Here is a 17,413-nt window from a genome sequence, read left to right on the forward strand (position 1 = left end):
GTAACACTGACCCCAGTGAGTAACACTGACCCCCAGCGAGTAACAGTAATACCAGTGAATAACACTGACCCCAGCGAGTAACAGTGATACCAGTGAGTAACACTGACCCCAGCGAGTAACAGTGACACCAGCGAGTAACAGTGACACCAACGAGTAACAGTGACACTAGCGAGTAACAGTGACACCAGTGAGTATCAGTGACAACCGCGAGTAAATGTGATACTAGCAAGTAACAGTGACACCAGCGAGTATCAGTGACGCCAGCGAGCAACAGTGACCCCAGCGATAACTGTGACCCCAGCGAGTAACTGTGACCCCAGCGAGTAACTGTGACCCCAGCGACTAACTGTGACCCCAACGAGTAACTGTGACCCCAGCGAGTAATTGTGACCCCAGCGAGTAACTGTGACCCCAGCGACTAACTGTGACCCTAACGAGTAACTGTGACACCAGCGAGTAACAGTGACACCAGCGAGTAACAGTGACACTAGCGAGTATCAGTGACACTAGCGAGTAATAGTGATACTAGCGAGTAATAGTGACACCAGCGAGTAACTGACACCAGTGAGTAACAGTGATGATAGCGAGTATCAGTGACACCAGCGAGCAACAGTGACCTTTCATGTCAGGATTTACTGTAAAGTGACTGTATTTATAGGCAAATATGGCAGCCAGTTGGGCGCCCAGCAACGTCCCTGTGGTTATGATGAGGGGCTGTAATATTGATGGTTGAGGGGCTTCTCTCAGCTGTGAGTTTGGCTGTAACCTTCAGTTCTGCTCTGTGTATGTGTGTGTGTGTATGTGTGTGTGTGTGTGGGGGGGGGGGGAGACTTGCTGAAGTGGCACTAATACTTTTTTATTTTGTGCCTCGGCTGTTTTGCCGGTATTTCAACGCAGCTGAAGGATGAGAATGTCCGATTGTGTCATCAAAACAGGGAAAGGAGACGTGAACTTAGAAACTGCCAAACGCCGTTAGGACCTGACAGCCCTGGCGTCGCTCTCAGTGACCTGGTAAATGAATGATGCGGGTGTTCCGGGCCTCGCTGCACATCATCTGCGCTTCCATTTTACTTATTGAACGACTGGGATCCGAAAAGGCAGCACGTCACCCAGGATTTGGCACAAGGGGGCAGCACAAGCGCATCGTGCAGCACGACTTTCACTTTGCGCCCTCAGAGGAAGGGGGGAAAACCAAACCCATCCTGGTGCACGCTCTGTCAACGTCACCGTCGATACAGCTTTAACCAGTGCTTCAGAATCTCCAGGGTGGAACATCCCAGGGTTAATAACGTCTTCATTTATTTATTTACTTACTTACTTACTTATTTATTTATAAATTACAGGTGTTGCGTGAGTTTTAGGGACAAACTCTCCTGCAGTGCTAATGTGGAATTATCCCAACAACAACAAATTACATTTGTACAGCGCCTTTCATGTCGGGAGGACGTCCCAAGACACTGGACGGTCAAGGATTTGCACCCGAGCTGGGGGTTGGAACCAGGAGGGTTGAAACGCAGGGCGGGTAGAGGTAGGAGGGTGGCCAAAAGTTTGGTCGAAGTGGAGGTTCTTGAAGGAGGCAAGGCGGGCGGGAGAGGCGAAGTGGATTGTGGGATGAAGTTCCTAAGGGTTGGGCCAGAGAGGCTGAAGGCCTGACCGCCGATGGTGGAGCAGGCTGAGCAGGGGACATGAAGCAGGCCAGAACCCGACTGAGCAAAGGGAACGGGACAGGTCAGTAAGGACTCAGCAGGGCACAGAGGTAGGGAGGAGCAAGGCCATGAAGGGCTCTGAAAGCGAGGGTGAGGATTTTGAGCTCTATTCTCTGGGGGATGAGGAGCCAGTGAAGCCGAGCGAGGATGGGGGTGATGGGTGCAAGGAGCTTGGTGCAGGAAAGAAAATGGAGCTGCAGAGTTCTGAATAATAATTATATACCAAAATATAAAGTATACCATTCTTGCACGAGGTTGCGCATCGTACGGACAAAATTTACTTTTTTGTGTCTTACAAACTACACCTGGTTCCTTGCAAAGACTCAGCAACAACAAAACAACAACTACTTGGGTTTATATAGCGCCCTTCCCACAATATAGCGTCTCAGAGCCACGGACGGGTACAGGGGTGAGAATTTGGACTGTGATCTTCTTGCTGCATTCGGGACATGCTTAAAAAAAAAGTTTGACTCCACTCCAAGTGTCGTGCTGGAAGGGTTTCATGACCGTGTGAACAGTGACTCCAGTTATGAGCCTCTAACTTTTTCTTGTCATTCCCACTATTGATCTACTATAAGTTGTTGGACAGTAGAGGCAATTTGATTATAAATCCAATACACATTGATATAACATGTTTCACATCAGGGAGGACATCTCAAAGTGTTCGAGCCGTTACGAAAACTGGGCATCACCTACAGTCAAGCATTAGGTGGTCCGTGTCCTTACCTATTGAAATAATACTTCTCCCTGCGTTTACTTTAAATAAAAATTAAAATGGAATTGCCTGAATCCTTCAAATTATTCCCATGTTCATTTTTTCACTGAGGAAAACAAGTATTTTCAGTGTCACTATTGTGTAGTGTGAATTCACAATGGTTGTCACTATTCAGATGATCTCACTGAAATAACTGGGGATCATGGCTATAGAGGGAAAGGCGCCCTTATTTTGGGAGGAACATAGAAGCAGGAGTAGGTCATTCAGCCCCTCGAGCCTGTTCCGCTATTCTAATTAGGTCACGGCTGATCTGTACCTCAACATTTCGCCCACAAAATATACAGTCAATTCACTTAACAGTATATTCTGTGAAGCGCTTTGAGATGTCTAGAAGATCTGATAAGGTGCTGTATCAAATGCAAGGATTATTATTATAACGCCTATTATAATAACGTCATTATTATTTAGCTGCCTTTGCCCCGTATCCTTTGTTCCTTTGGGAGGGGAGCGTGACAGATCCCGCCAGGTTTTGACAGTGAGTGGTAAATCTTTTTTCTGGATTGATTTTAAATCCAAGTGTGAGACATAAAGTCTGTTCCAAGCGCGGCGTGTTCCAAAGCAACCTGACCAAATCGATATCTGTTCTTAGCACCGCGTTCATTGAATTTTCAATTCCAATCAATAAGGAGCAGTCGTGGTGCCATCTGTCAATGGAATACAGTCAAATCCTTGGGTTTAACGTCTATCTGACGCTGCATGTTCTAGCACTTAATTACCTATAGATACAATGCCTAGGACCTCGGATAGTAATTGTCCTTGGGACTTCTCTTAGGAAACCAATCATTTGCTTGTATTTTAGTTGGCGTATTAAACTGAACCAATTGACTTGCCATTAATACAGATTTATCGTGATTGTCAGAGATCCCCCTCAGGAGACAGATGGATCCAAGATTCATGGCCTCCTATTCCCATTCCCCTCATTTCCCTGATTACTTGTCAGCCTGCCAAAATTCCTGTCCTTTGAATGACTCCCCCTTCATCTTTCTGCCGGTTGATTAGTGTGAGCAGTAGCTTGAGGGATTGGAGCATTGGTAGGTGTTCTGGAGATGTATTCCCAGCTAGCCTCCGTTTCAACCGACTGAAGGCGCAGACTGGTACCAGGTGGTTATTCTCAAAGGACGTTGATTAAGTACGGAGGCTGTCTGCAATGCCATCCGTGAATCAGAGCATTGTCTGCTGGTGGGACTGAGTGCATTGAATTTCTAGCAGCAGGTTTTCTTGAACATCTTCCCCACTGGCACAGACGCGCAGATCAAAGGCAATCTGTACATCTTGTTCCCTATCAAAACCAGATCACAAAAGTTTGACTGTAACAATTGTAAGGATTAGCATCCAATTGTTATTTTTTCCTGTGCTATCAGACTGAGGAGTGCTTAGACTGCTTATATGTCAGTCGATTGGTCACATCACTTTTTCGGGGGTAACAATCCAATCAATTTTTTAAAAAAAAGAATAATTTGGTCACTCAATCCATGACTATTTTTGGGACTATGCTGTGCACAATTGGCTGCCACTAATCTGAAGCTTTCACTTTTTACCTCGCTGATTTGCAGTGGAGTTTTTTTTATATGGGATAAAGATGTTGCAGATTCCTTCAAAATGTTGCATCAAATTTGCAAGGACATGGGGAGAGAGCAGGGCAGTGGGACTAGTTGGTAGCTCTTCCAAAGAGCTGGCACAGGCACGATGGGCCGAATGGCTGCCTTCTATACTGTAATATTCTATGATTCTATGAAATGTAAAGTTTTAATCGCAGCTCAGTTATCAGGCAGAGAACAAGAAGTGCTTCAGTTTATCTCTTTCATCCCCTTTCAGAGAAAAACATGGGAGAAAATGTTGCTGTCTCAGCAGTGAGGAGAACCTCAGCTCTTATAACATTTGATACAGTAAAACTCGCACAAGTCAGATCTGTATAAATCATATAATCTCCCACGTCATACATCTGCCCAAGTCCCGTTCAAGAGTTTATATTTGATGCAAGTTTGACGTAACTCTTACTTTGCGTAAGTCATGTTAAATGTTGGGCCCAACTGATACAACTTGTGTGAGCTTTACTGTGTTTTGATCCATGCGTTCACAGTAGCTCTTTTGGTACATGTGAAAGCACGGCCGTCAACCATGCAAGCCAATGACAGCCTGGGTGGCAATTAGCCAAAGGGCTACATGTGGGGTTTTTGATGGGTATTGATGGATTGCTCGATTTTATTTGAGATCTCCGTTGAGTGTGAGTGGCACAGACAGATCTGGAGGGTGATTGTGTGTGTGTGTGTGTGTGTTGGGGGAGTGGGGTGTTAGGCAGAGAATGAAATGAATGGTGATGCACACATCTTTTAATAGAAGACAAAGGAACTTCTGAGAGCAAAAAAAAAACCACCCCCAAACCATCATTTCAACTTCCCAGATGGGTGTGATTTATGTTTTAACTCATGATTGTACTTTTCTTGGGTTTGTCACGTAAGACTTTTTCAACCAGTTCGGCTTTATTAATTCAGTAAGAAAATCTTGAAAGCACTAAAATTTATTCCAGTGATCAATCAGCGTAGTTTGAGGGAAGGCTAAGTATATAATTTATTTATTGAGGGAAGGTTTATTCCTTTGCACCCTTTCCTTGGTTAAAGCTAGTCTCCTTAGCAACCAGCCAACAGCGCAAAACATATTCCAGTCTTTGCCCAGTTCTGCTTCACCTTATAGATGCTGTGCCACGAGTGAGGCTGCTGAGGGTAAGACCATAACACCATTTGAAAGAGGAATTGGATTAGCATTTGAAGAGGAATTACTTAAAACTGTATGGGAAAAGAAAAATTGGGTTTAGAATAGTAAATTCCAGGAGATTAATTTGCTCCACTTTAGGCTCGTTACGCAGAGAAGCCTCTTAAGATGTCATTTCTGTCATCCTATGCCTTGCTAAGAGAGTTTTAACCGTAGGACTTTTTCTACTTTAAAAGCCATCAATAACTCAACAGATTTAATTTTGCATCGATCGGTCACCTTTGTGATGTTTTAATTGCTATTGGGGGGCAAAAACTCCACTTGGATGGAAAGCTAGTGGATTCTTTGGGGGAGGGAAGTATGTGGGTGACTCCTGTTATTTTGATTAAAGTGCTTTGGGGATGGAGGTGCAGAAAGAGAGACAAATTGAAGTTGGCAGCTATGCTGTGATACCGCTGACGGTAAGCAGATAGCCCTATTATCTATCAAATGTCCAGTCATTTCGAAGTCCTAAACTTTACTGAGGGGAAGCAACCTTTTTTTTGTAAAAAAAGAAAGTTGTTTACACAGTCTCTTGTTAAACATACCAAGGTTAGCAATGGCAGTGACTCCGATATTTCAACCCAGCTTTCACCTTATTGCTGAGGTCGTCAGTGATTGGAATTGTCGTGCCTTTAAGTCAAATGTATTTGACTTTTCTCTCTCTCTCTCCCGAGTGAGGAGAAAGGATTAATGACTCCAGCTGATGTTCTGGAGCTTTCATTGAATGGTCCAGAAACGCAAGAAGAATTGAGGCTAAAAGCTCATTTTGCCTTAGTTGGAAATCTCTGGGTTGAGCTCGAGGAATTTCTTTTTGAAGAAACTCAGTTCCATTTTTAAGTTGAAGTGCATTTCCCTCACTGTCATTTTGGTAACCTGTTGAATGTGTCTTAGGACCCTCAGTTTTGTGCGTCTAAGGATAGGTATCCGTTATCAGGGTCTGACGAGGCACTTCAAGAAAATCCATGCTAATAATTTAACATGGGGAAGATTATCCTCTCAATGTTCAATATTCTCTTCTTTTACTTGCCCCCACTCTAAGAGTCCCATTGCAGAGCGCATAATAATAATCCTTGCATTTGATTTAATGCCTTATGAAGTCGTTAAGACACCTCAAAGCACTTTACGGAATATACTGTGAAGTGAATTGCCTATATTTTGTGGGTGAAAATATGAGAATGGGTCGCAACATCTTGTAGCAATCCTTCACAAGATCAAAATACAGTATTAATCAGGTCGAGATGGGGAATTGCTGAATGGAGATTAACAACAACAACAAGATTCCATTTAGAGAGCGCCTTTCACGTCGGGAGGACGTCCCAAGGCGCTGTACAGTTGGGTCAGGACCCGAGCAGTGGGGAAATGGTCAGGGTGAGGGGAGGGAAGGGAGGGAGTGAGGAGGGGGTAGAGAGTCGAGAGGGGAGCTGAAGGCACGGTCAACGAGAAAGGTCTTGAGACCGGCCTTGAAGGAGGAAAGGGAGGAGGCGGCGAAGGCACTGGGGATAGAGTTCCAGAGCCTCGGGGCTGAGAGACTGAAGGCCCGGCCACCGATGGTAGGGCGGTTAACTACTTTGGAGTGTGTGGATGGGGGGCGGCGGGAGGGGAAGCTGCTGTGAGGAGAATCTATTTACCAAAAAGTAGAAGCCCGGTTGTTAGTCGATTGGCTGATCACTTTTCCGGGTGCAATAATCCATTCAAAAAGAAGAACCTTTGGTCACTCAATCTACAACTATATATGGGACACTGTTGTGCGCAATTGGCTGCCAGGTTTCGCTCACAAAATATACAGTATATTCTGTGAAGCACTTTGAGAGGTGATAAGGCACTATATCAAATGCAAGGAATGTTGTTATCATTTTCCTCACTTTTTTTGCACATCTCCGAGCATCTGCTTCAGAGTGATATTGGCTTAAGATGTTTTTGCTCATTAGCCTCTGGGATGTGTGTGTGTGTGGCTAATGATAGTTAGTTCTAATATGGACTGCTGTATTTAGGGAAATAGTAAGAATAAATTGCACCATCCATCTGTGGTTCTGCCTGACTCAAATCAAGAAAATCTAAGTGTGACCAGTAATTTTTTGGGCAATTAGCAGGAAAGCTCCCTGGGCAAGGGAAATTGTAGTTTATCTAAAAATATTGTAGAAGAAACTCTAGATAGGTTTTCACTCGATTAACATTTTCAACACTTGATCTAATTAATGGTGAAACTGGCCCCTTCTGAAACACATTGCCATCTCTGTGCAATTAACTAGCCCTCGAAGAACGAGCCCTCAAACTGAAGTGGGTTTGTTGAAGTGTGCGCTTGTGCTAATCTGCCTCACTTAATAATTGAATCTCTGACGAGGGTGAAGTACTTGGAAGAGGTCTGCTTTGTTGAGTGATGGACAGCATCAGATCTCAGCCGCGCTGTTAGTTAGACGAGGCATCCCACTGTGACGAAACATAACTCTTCATCCATCTCGCCCCACTGAGGCAAGCCGGCAGCCGGAACCACAATAAAGCACCTATCACGCTGAGAGCTGTCAGAATTTCTGCGCCGTTCTCACCTGCTCCACTTGGCAGTAGGATACAGTGGAGGAGATGTTGGAGAATTTAATCTGGCATGATTTCAGGAGGAAAAAGGAGCAGCAAATTAAAGTCCCAGCAAGCCTTTTGTTAAAAACAATATTCTCTTGAGGCAGCAGAAATTGTAATTGTGCAGCATAGGTGCCCAATTTGAGATTTCCTGATGTACTTTTGTTTCTCGCACGCACTTCCAATAAGTGTGTGAGAAACTCATTTAGACAACTGGCACCAATTGTGGAACTGAACCAGGACCCGACTGAAATGGGAACCCTACTAGAAATGAAACCGTCACACACCTCTTTTGGAATAGAAGATGGGGAAGGAAGCTAAAAGACTTTTTTTTTTAAAAAAAAGGTGTTTCAGTCCTTTAATAGTTATTATTAATAATCCTAACTGGAGTCCCGTAGTATACTGGTTAGCGCACTCGCCTCGGAAGAGAGATGGCCCGGGTTCGATTAAAAAAACTACTTGGATTTTTTATATAGCGCCTTATCACGTCTTCAAGACATCTCAAAGAGCTTTACAGAATATACTTTAAAATGAATTGACTTCTGCAAAGTGAAGTTTCCCTACTCCACACACCTCTGTTCACCTAGCAGCAAATAGGAACCCGGTTGTTAGTCGATTGGTGGATTGCTTTCTGGAATTAATACTCCCTCCCAAAAAAATAATAATAATCTGTGTCTGTGGAACACTGCTGTGCGCAATTGGCTGCCGCGGTTCTCCCACAAAATACACAGTCAATCCAGTTTACAATATATTCTGTGAAGCTCTTTGACACATCTCAATGTCGTGATAAGGCGCTATTTCAAATGCAAGGATTATTATTTGAAGACTCGGGTGCCGGCAGCTTCTTTTGGTGATTTGTAGCCTGCTGTGAAACAAAAGGCTTGACGTTTTCAAAGTATTGTCATCAGACGTTGCCTCAATCCATTGTTCCGGGACTCTACCCCGTGTGAAGGGCACTGTATAAATGCAAGTTGTTACTGTGAGTGTGCAAGTGCTGTAGTTCTGTCTGTCTGTCTGTCTGGCATCCTGGTGTCGCATGCGTTGCTCCTGGTTAAAAACTCTGTTTGGGACGGATGCCTGGGGGGGGAGGGGATCGCTCCAGTTCTGAGTTTTGTCTGCTTTCTCTAGCGTGGGGAGAGGTCAGACTGCACTCTGGTTCAGAGCCAACAGAATGGATTGTGTAATTGAGACCGGTGGAAGAAATGTGAATACCTCCTCCCTTGGAGAACAAATTAGATTGCAAACGAGCTTAGTCCCATTATTGTGGTTAGAAAAAAAGCCCGAAAGCTAGTTAGTTCTAAGTTGGACGATTGTATGTCGTGTCAAACCTTTAAAAGAGTGGGGAAAAAAGAAAGAACCTTGGCGAGCAATGCAGTAGAGGGAAAGAAGTTTATTGGGTGCAGTAATATGTGTGAAATTTCAGTTCTAAATCATATTGTGCAATCATTGGCAACGAGAATACGATTAACTATTGCCACATGCAAATTATATTTTGTATTATTTAAAAGGCCACTTTTGTGGTTGACGGATTTGACAAGTTTCTTATCCTAGTTGGAAATGGTATAACCACAAAGGGATGAGTGCCATACATTATAAATGAAATGGATTGTACTTACATGAGGGAAGGTAACGAAATGATAAATAAATAATGCAAGGCCAGTTTGCTTCGCTCCCTATCTTCTGTAGTTTATTTTTAATGCGCACCACAGAAACGCAACAAATGGAATAATGCATACAAACCAGGAATCTTTTTGCAACTGAAATTCTGGTTAACGATTCACTTAATTGAAAAGGCTTCAACAAAGAGACACTGTTTACGGCTGCAGTGCCCTGTAATTGCATTCAATTTCTATCCAAAGTTGACTTTGGGCATAGTGCTGAACAGCAGTTGATTTGGGGGAACTTTTTGTTTTTTGTGCACTGATCCTGCAAAACTGCATCGGAGACTGAAATCAGAAAAAAAAAACCTCCCGGGTTTCTGCCAGTCAGACAGCCAGACTAGCGAGGATTTGAAGAGCAGAGATTGTGTTGATAAACACCGTTTTCATGGGAACAATTTGAATTCTGTATGCATAAACATGAGAAATGCTCAATATTACAACTCCAAACAAGTGACCCTAGGCAGAGCTGGTATTCGATGCATTAGTCCTGTAGCTCAGTGCTCAGAGCACTTGCCTCGCAAGTGAGAGACCTGGATTCGATTTCCAGCATGGTGAAACGTTGAGCGAGTTTCTTTGCTCCACACGCCTCTCTTTACCTACCCGGTTGTTAGTCGATTGGCAGGTCGCTTTTCCAGTGGTAATAATTCCTTAAAAGAAAATAGTTTGCTCACTTCAATTCACGATTCTTTGTGGGGACTCTGCTGTGCACAATTGGCTGCCGCGTTTCGCCCATAAAATCTACAGTCAATTCACTTTACAGCATATCCTGTGAAACGCTTTGAGACGTCTTGAAGACGTGATAAGGCGCTGTATCAAATGCAAAGATTATTATCATTATTATTATTGACTTGTCGCCTACCAAAGCATTGGGCGCCCATAGAATGAACCGACTTATTCAGATATTTGTGAGCGTGCGAAACGTGTTGTGCTGTCTGTCTGCTTTGCGTAAGGAACCACGCCAGATTCTGAAATACAGTGCTGTGGATTCCAAACTTCTTTCACAGCAGATGGTTGTCTGCATGCCCTGAAGTATTTATTCAACCTATTGAACTCGGAATGAAAAGGAGATTAAATCCACTGAAACAACGGTGCATAGAATCGTTGTGTGAGAGATCTGTTCCCCAAGGCTTTTTTGGGGTAGGGTAATTTTTCAGATTTTTGGAAATTGTGTGATTTTGTGGGTGGGCGTGGGGCGGTTTACACTTGGTCTCTGATCGTTGCTTTACAGCTTGTGTTGACAGGCCTGTGTGTGTGTGTGTGTGTGTGTGTTTTAAAGGATTATTGTATTGAAGGCAACATTCCAAACCAAAACACAAAAACAAGAGGATTTCTTTTAATTTTTCTCTCACAACTGAACTGAATTTTATGATGTGATTTCATGCAGGATTTTGTGGAGTTTCTTTTAACGTCCACCCGGAATAATTATGATCACCCCGGCCTTTGAATTAAGCCAAGACCCTGATTTCCTCACCATCAGCATCCGCGTCCCATACGCAAGAGTTGCAGAAGTTGACCTATACATTGACGGAGAAGACTTCAAATTTTATGCCAAGCCATACTTCCTGAGGCAAGTTTATGATAATCCTTGTGTTTGATACAGCCTTATTTATGTCTCAGAGCCCTTTACAGGATATACTGTGAAGTATTTATCGTGTAGGCAAACTTGGCAGCCAAATCTGAGCACAGCGACGTCCCACAAACAGCCATGAAATAAATGACTAATTTTATTTTGGGGGATGTTGGCCAGGACAACGGGACCTCCAACAAAGCAGCTTCCCTCCCACCCCCACATTACAATGAAGTGTCAGCCTAAACGGCGAGTTTAAACTCCCCATGCGGGGCTTGGCTTGAACTCACAAGCTTCAGACTCGAGAGGCAAGAGTGCTCGCAACTGAGCCAGGCTGACAGCGGTGGGACTTGTGTTTTATATCTTGCACGGCCCAGTTCTTCCATTAACTTTTATTATGGTATATTGCACGAGCAAACTTGCTTGTCAGTGACAGCGCCCTAATGAGGTAAAGCAGTGTTTTTAAAACGATGACATCTGCAACATCTGTTCTCACTTTCTGAAAGCAGATTGACTCTTCCAGGGAAGATTGTGGAAGATGGCAGAGAAAAGGCTTTGTACGATTCTGATAAAGGTATGAATGCAAAAGAGATCGGGTTCGGTGTTGGCTTTAATTAAATAAATAAATCTTGCACTTGGTATAGTGACTTTCACGTCAGGAGGACGACTCAAAGCGCTTCACTGGATTTTTCTGTAAATGACTGTGTATTTGTAGGGCAACACAGCAACCAGTCCACACATAGCAGTGTCCCACAAATAGCTATGAAGTGAGTGAGCAATTTTATCTGGGGAATTGTAGGCCAGGACACCGGGATTGAGAAAAACTCACTTCTGTTATTGAGCAATGCCATAGATAAAGGATGGCACCTCCCAACAATGCAAAGATCCCCCAGCACTGCCTTGGACTGTCAGCCTAGACTATGCGAGTTAAAATTCCCAACTGCAGACTGCATTTTATGCAGGCAGTCGAGCCCTCTTCATTTGCCCTTTTTAAATCACTCCCAAGACGCCATCCAGTGTGAAGACGCTATTATAAATGCAAGTTGTTGTAGTAGGCAGTACTTGTATATGCATTGATGAAGATGTAACAGGTCAAGAGAGCAGCTGATACCCAAGGAATAATAATCGAGCAACATAATATTAACCAAGCCTAGACATGCACAGATTGTTTGATTAAAATTCACTCCTCCCAAAAATAATTCTTCGTTTTTCTCTCTGAAAAAAAGAAAAACTTAAGAAACAAAGACTTGGTGTAGCACAACTCAAACTGCAGGGACACATTGTGCTATCAGGCAATGTTATGAATTGTCCACATTACGTTCATTTGTGTGTGTCTTTTTTTCCCCATTGCAGGAAATTTTACTGTAAAGGTTCCTAAAGTCGTTGCGGGAGAATATTTTGAGGGGTTGGATATGTTGACTGCATTGTTGGCGCCAAAAGGGTCAAGATCTGCCAAACCGTTGGTGGAAGAGCTGGGTATGTTTTGTAGCACCCCATTGTTTTGCTTTCATAATCGAAACTTTAACTTGCTATCAGATAACCAGCCTGAATGTATTGACTCAATAAACGTAAGCCGTTTTTAGCTCGGAGTATCTCTGAACAACTCTTGAGAAACATGTGAATTTCTGCACAAAAAAGAAGTCAACCTGTGTGGGGGGGTTGGTTTTTTGCAGGAGGCACTGCCGATCATGATGTTGAAGAGGACGAGGATGAATTTGACTGGGAAATTGAGCAAAGTCCGTTCGTGGACTTGGAAGAAAACATTGCTAGTTCAGGCTGTCCTTATGGCTTTGGAAACCTGCGATGGGGGGTTTTCAAGAGGCTGCAGGTGAATTCTAAATGTGATGATAATAATATTCCTTGCATTTGATATAGCGCCTTATCACGTCTCAAAGCGCTTCACAGAATATGCTGTAAAGTGGAGTGACTGTGTTTTGTGGCTGAAACGCACCAGCCAATTTGGCACACAGCAATTGATGATGAATGAGATGTTCAGTAACTAGGTCAGGCTTCGATTCAGTTTGCAACAGCATTCTGCAGGTACAGATTACGGTGTTGAGATCAGAAGTGGAGATTATTTTCCTTTAACGGTGTTGCAGTATCTAGGACAAAACATCAGGGGGAGCTCGCATGCAATTTCAAATGATGTTGCATTGGTTTGTGTTTCTCTTATGTTTATTGCTGCTCGTTTTTTAAAAAAACATTTTCTTTTCCACCCGCCCTTCGTGGAGACGGCAACATTTGCCAATCACGGATGCAATCATGACCCTGTTCAAGTGTGAGCCCAACCAGTGAGTGTTAGCAGGTCATTTGACCATATGGGGAAAGTGTATGGGTGGGAGGCTACTTAGCTTCCCAGCTAAGACTGAAGCTGCTCACAAGCATGCTTTTTTTTTCTCTCTGGATAACAATCAGGAGCCCAGCTGATTTATTTTTCCCTTTCCTACCTTCAGCCTGAGGCCAACTATAGTGTTTCCCCGGCTGAGATCAGCTAACTCAGCACAGATGACAGATTGAACAGGGACCTCTCACTCTCTCCTTCTCCATGGATCAGAAACCATGCCCCGCGATGCGTTTAACCACTGAGCCTCTTTCTCTTCGCATTGGTGGCCGATGCATTGCCTTTGGACATCAGTCCTGTGAACCCCTTGCTCGAAGCGAACAAATTAGCAGATGTTTATAAAAACTGTGCTAAATCATTAACTGGATCTTTAGTCCAAGGCTGTGAATTATTATTGCTGGTGTTTAGGATGGAACGAGTCCACACTAAATATATGGCTGACAAGCTTTATGTTAGTGGGCTCTGTTTTAAGATTTCATTGGAAAGGATTTCTTTGTGTAGAACAAGAATTTCTGCAGAAAAACACCTAATTCAGGGTCTCTTTGAATTGGCATTGAGAATGTTGTCTATTGATGATAATTTGGGGCTTAATTGTAGCTGTTTGTTACTGTGGCTCTCATTGTACAATATCGGTCCACACCATCCTTTCCTTATTCCAAAAAACAGATTTAATAATGGGAGATATTGTCCTTGAAGTCATTTGTTTTGTCACATCCCAGTGCAAAACAAGCCCGGTCAGCGTTTTTGGGGCTCAGCTGGGTGTCTGACACATGTGCAAACCCACCACTATGCTTAAGAGTATCCAAACCAAGCTGAGAATTCCAGGCTTCCCACTTACACATGGAAATCCCAGTGATAGATTATTGGAATGGAATGCGTACTCCAAAGGCATCTTTTTAATCCCAAGGAAAATCATGCCGAAGTAAAACAACAACAAAAGGATCAGCACGTAAGACTTGTTAAGTCACCCCACCAGTGCCTAATAACTTTAGAGTTATCCCCGTAATTAAAGTGATTTACTGTTGTTTTGCACCTTCCTGCCTCGTCATCCAAACGGAAATCTCACAGCACAGACCATTCCGTGTCCTGCCTCCTGCAGGCCATCATACTGCTTTGCAAACGAGGATCTCCGCCTACACAGAGGAAACTTAAAAGTAAAACTGCTACAAGCAGCGAATACCTGACAGGATTGGGAAAGTAATGCGGCCATTATTAAATTTACAAGGCAGATTTATGTAATTTATGAGGAAATTATGAGGCAATTTCACTTTGTGTCACCGATTAATGACCCGTTTCTACTCACTTATACAATACAATATGATTTAGATTGATAGAGTGCCTTTCGTGGTGGGTGGGGGGAGGTGTGGTGGGGAGGGGAGTGATAACAGCATCTCGGTACTTTTACAAGATTGTCCAAGGTGTTTGGTGTACTATTGGTTGGCAAAGTACCCAAGCTAATTCAAATTTATCTAGCAAAAGTTTTTTTCACAAGTGTTGCTTCCGAATCATTATTCTGCTGGTCATGTTATGTAGAGGTTTGGGATAGTCGGTCTCAAAACTGCTGGCAATTGAAAGGGGTTAATTTCACTCAGTGTTTCTTGTAAGGACCCACGCAGTTGAGGAGGAAAAAATGGAGTGGGTTGCCATTTTGTCCTGACGAGTATTTTGGGGCTTCTTCTAGAATGAGCTGAGCGATGTTATCGATCTAAAGGAACCAGACAGCACCACATGGGAGGAACGTCGGCAACTAAGGCTGGCTGCCGAAGAGGCCAAGTTCGATTCCGATCATTATCTGTAAGTGCACTCGATGATGGGGATCTTCTATTTTATTGCAACACTGGCTTGCGTAAGTACATGTAGGTATTCATGTAGGGCAGGGTGGTCCAACTGGCGGCCCGCGGGCCGCATCTGGCCTGGGCGATGAGTTCCTTCGGTCTACAAACTATTTCCAGCTTTGTTATCGAACGATCCAATACTTCTACTTGTTCCACTTTCATAAATTTGTGTAGTGCCTTCCATGTCAGGAGGACGACCCAAGGCACTGGACGGTCAGTGTCTTGGACCCGAGCTGGAAGTTGGGATTGGGGAGGGTGGAGGGCAGGGGGGGGACGTAGGGTGATCAAAAGCACGGTTGAAGAGGAGGGTCTTGAGATGGGTATTGAAGGAGGCAAAGGATGGGGCAAGGTGGAGAGACTGACGGATGGAGTTCCAGAGGTTGGGGGAGAGTGGCAGAAGGCCTGCCCGCCAATGGTGGGGTGGGAGAGGCGGGCGACCTGAAGACGTGAAGATGATCTGCAGCCTATAGAGGGAGGAGTTGGGGAGGCCGACAAGCTAGGAGTTTGCAGAGTCAAGCCTCGATGTTATGAATGCATGTATGAGGGTTTCCTTCGGCCTGCAGTGTGAGACAGTGTCGGAGTCGGGCGATGTTGTGGAGGTGGAGGAAGGCAGAGTGGGTCATGGCACGGATGTGGGGTAGAAAGGATAGTTGAGGATCAAACAAGACCCCAAGGTTCCGGACTGGCTTAGTAAGGTGGAGTGAGCAACCATGGATGGTGATGGTGTCAGCGCCTGAGGTGTGAAGCTGCTGAAAGGAGTCAATCAGGAGGACCTCAGTCTTGTTGACGTTCAACTGAGGAAAGTTTTCTCTCATCCAGGACTTGATGTCTGACAGACATTCTGTCAGGACAGCAGTGGGTCCTGGAGTCAAAGGTGGAGGCAGAGAGGTAGAGTTGGGTATCATCCGCATACATGTGGAAGTTGACTCCATGTCTGTGGATGATGTCATCAAGGGGGAGCATATAGATGTTGAAGGGGAGGGGACCAAGGACAGAGCCCTGAGGAACACCGCACAAGGTGGTACCGGGTCTAGAGGAGAAACCGTTTGTGGAAATGAAGTGGAGGTGGTGTGAGAGGTACGATCTGAACCAGTCAAGGACAGAACCATGAAGGTTGAGGTGAGAGGAGACACAAGCAACACGCAGGCTCCAGAGATGGTCACTGGGGTAACATTGTTTATGCGTCCTGCGAATGTTTTCCAAATCCGATATACAGCCCTCAGCTGCCAAAAGGTTGGACCACTCTGAGGGACATTACAGTGACAGTGCTGGACACCGAGCAATGAGGGGCAGGAGAGAGCAGAAGATGCCCGTAGGTATGGTCAAAGAGATAGGTATTGCAGTACTTTAGTATCGAGGCCAAGATATTTGCCCACGAAACACACAGCCACTAACCCTTCACAGTAAATCCAGATGGTGGGGTGGATGATACATTGGGACTCAGGGGATGTAGAAAAATTGATCCATCATTGAAGTGAAAGTTTGAACGCAGATTTTTTTCCCTCTCTTTTTCTCTCTTTTATGCTCTCTTAAGCAAAATCAAATCCGATCCAAATTGTTGGAATGCTGATCACTCAAGCTAATTGAATAGTTTGATTTTAAAGGGGAACTGGTGGGGGGTTAAAGGAAGTCTCACAGTCTGTTAATGCCTTGGTTTATTTCAATAGTTGTAAATGGAGTCAGTTTCATGTGTTTCTAATTGGTATAAAATTACAGAGCTCTGCAGTGCAAGCCCTTTATATTTTAAACTCCCTTTGAAATAATAGTCACTTTCCTTTTGCATAAAAAAATTAAATTTACCCTTTCAAGTCTGCGACGTACACAGGCTCATATATCAAATGAACACGGATCTCACATAAGCACAAACTACAAACGTAAGGATACAGTTCTCGGCTTATTGTTGGAGACGGTTTTTAATATTGATAACGTTATGAAGCACTTTGTCTTTTAATTGATAAATGCACTTAAGATGCGACTGGGCTCTTATTAACTTAAAACTCGTAGTTTAGAAGTTGAACACTTCCATTTTTAAAAAAATATTTTATTCTGGAAAAAAAAGGGGTTTATAATTACCAAGTTCTGATTCTGTCTGTCTTAAGGCTCGTGAATGATGGACTGACGTCCAAGTCTGAAAAACTGAGGGGAGTCGTTTTACTTAAGTCAGTCAGAGTACTGGTGATGGCTTGTGCTCACCCAATTATGAGGT

The 17,413-nt window shown here is 43.9% G+C and overlaps 1 protein-coding gene across 6 annotated transcripts in view; it reads left to right on the forward strand.

Moving 5' to 3' along the window:
• The window catches only part of shq1 (SHQ1, H/ACA ribonucleoprotein assembly factor), a 55,383-nt gene that overhangs the window by 2,888 nt on the left and 35,082 nt on the right, over positions 1-17,413 (forward strand). For 4 of the 6 annotated variants that reach the window (XM_042339556.1, XM_042339557.1, XM_042339558.1 and 1 more), the window contains exons 2-6: positions 10,849-11,031; positions 11,541-11,605; positions 12,385-12,507; positions 12,705-12,859; positions 15,054-15,166. In XM_042339556.1, coding sequence (XP_042195490.1) covers positions 10,889-11,031; positions 11,541-11,605; positions 12,385-12,507; positions 12,705-12,859; positions 15,054-15,166 — 599 coding nt within the window. In that variant the 5' untranslated portion in view covers positions 10,849-10,888. Of the gene's footprint in view, positions 1-990; positions 1,012-10,830; positions 11,032-11,540; positions 11,606-12,384; positions 12,508-12,704; positions 12,860-15,053; positions 15,167-17,413 lie in introns of those variants that run through there. The other 2 variants (XM_007895239.2, XM_007895238.2) reach the window with 2 other exon arrangements.

Source organism: Callorhinchus milii, unplaced genomic scaffold (assembly GCF_018977255.1).
Source record: "Callorhinchus milii isolate IMCB2004 unplaced genomic scaffold, IMCB_Cmil_1.0 Scaffold12, whole genome shotgun sequence".
Lineage (NCBI taxonomy): Eukaryota > Metazoa > Chordata > Chondrichthyes > Chimaeriformes > Callorhinchidae > Callorhinchus > Callorhinchus milii.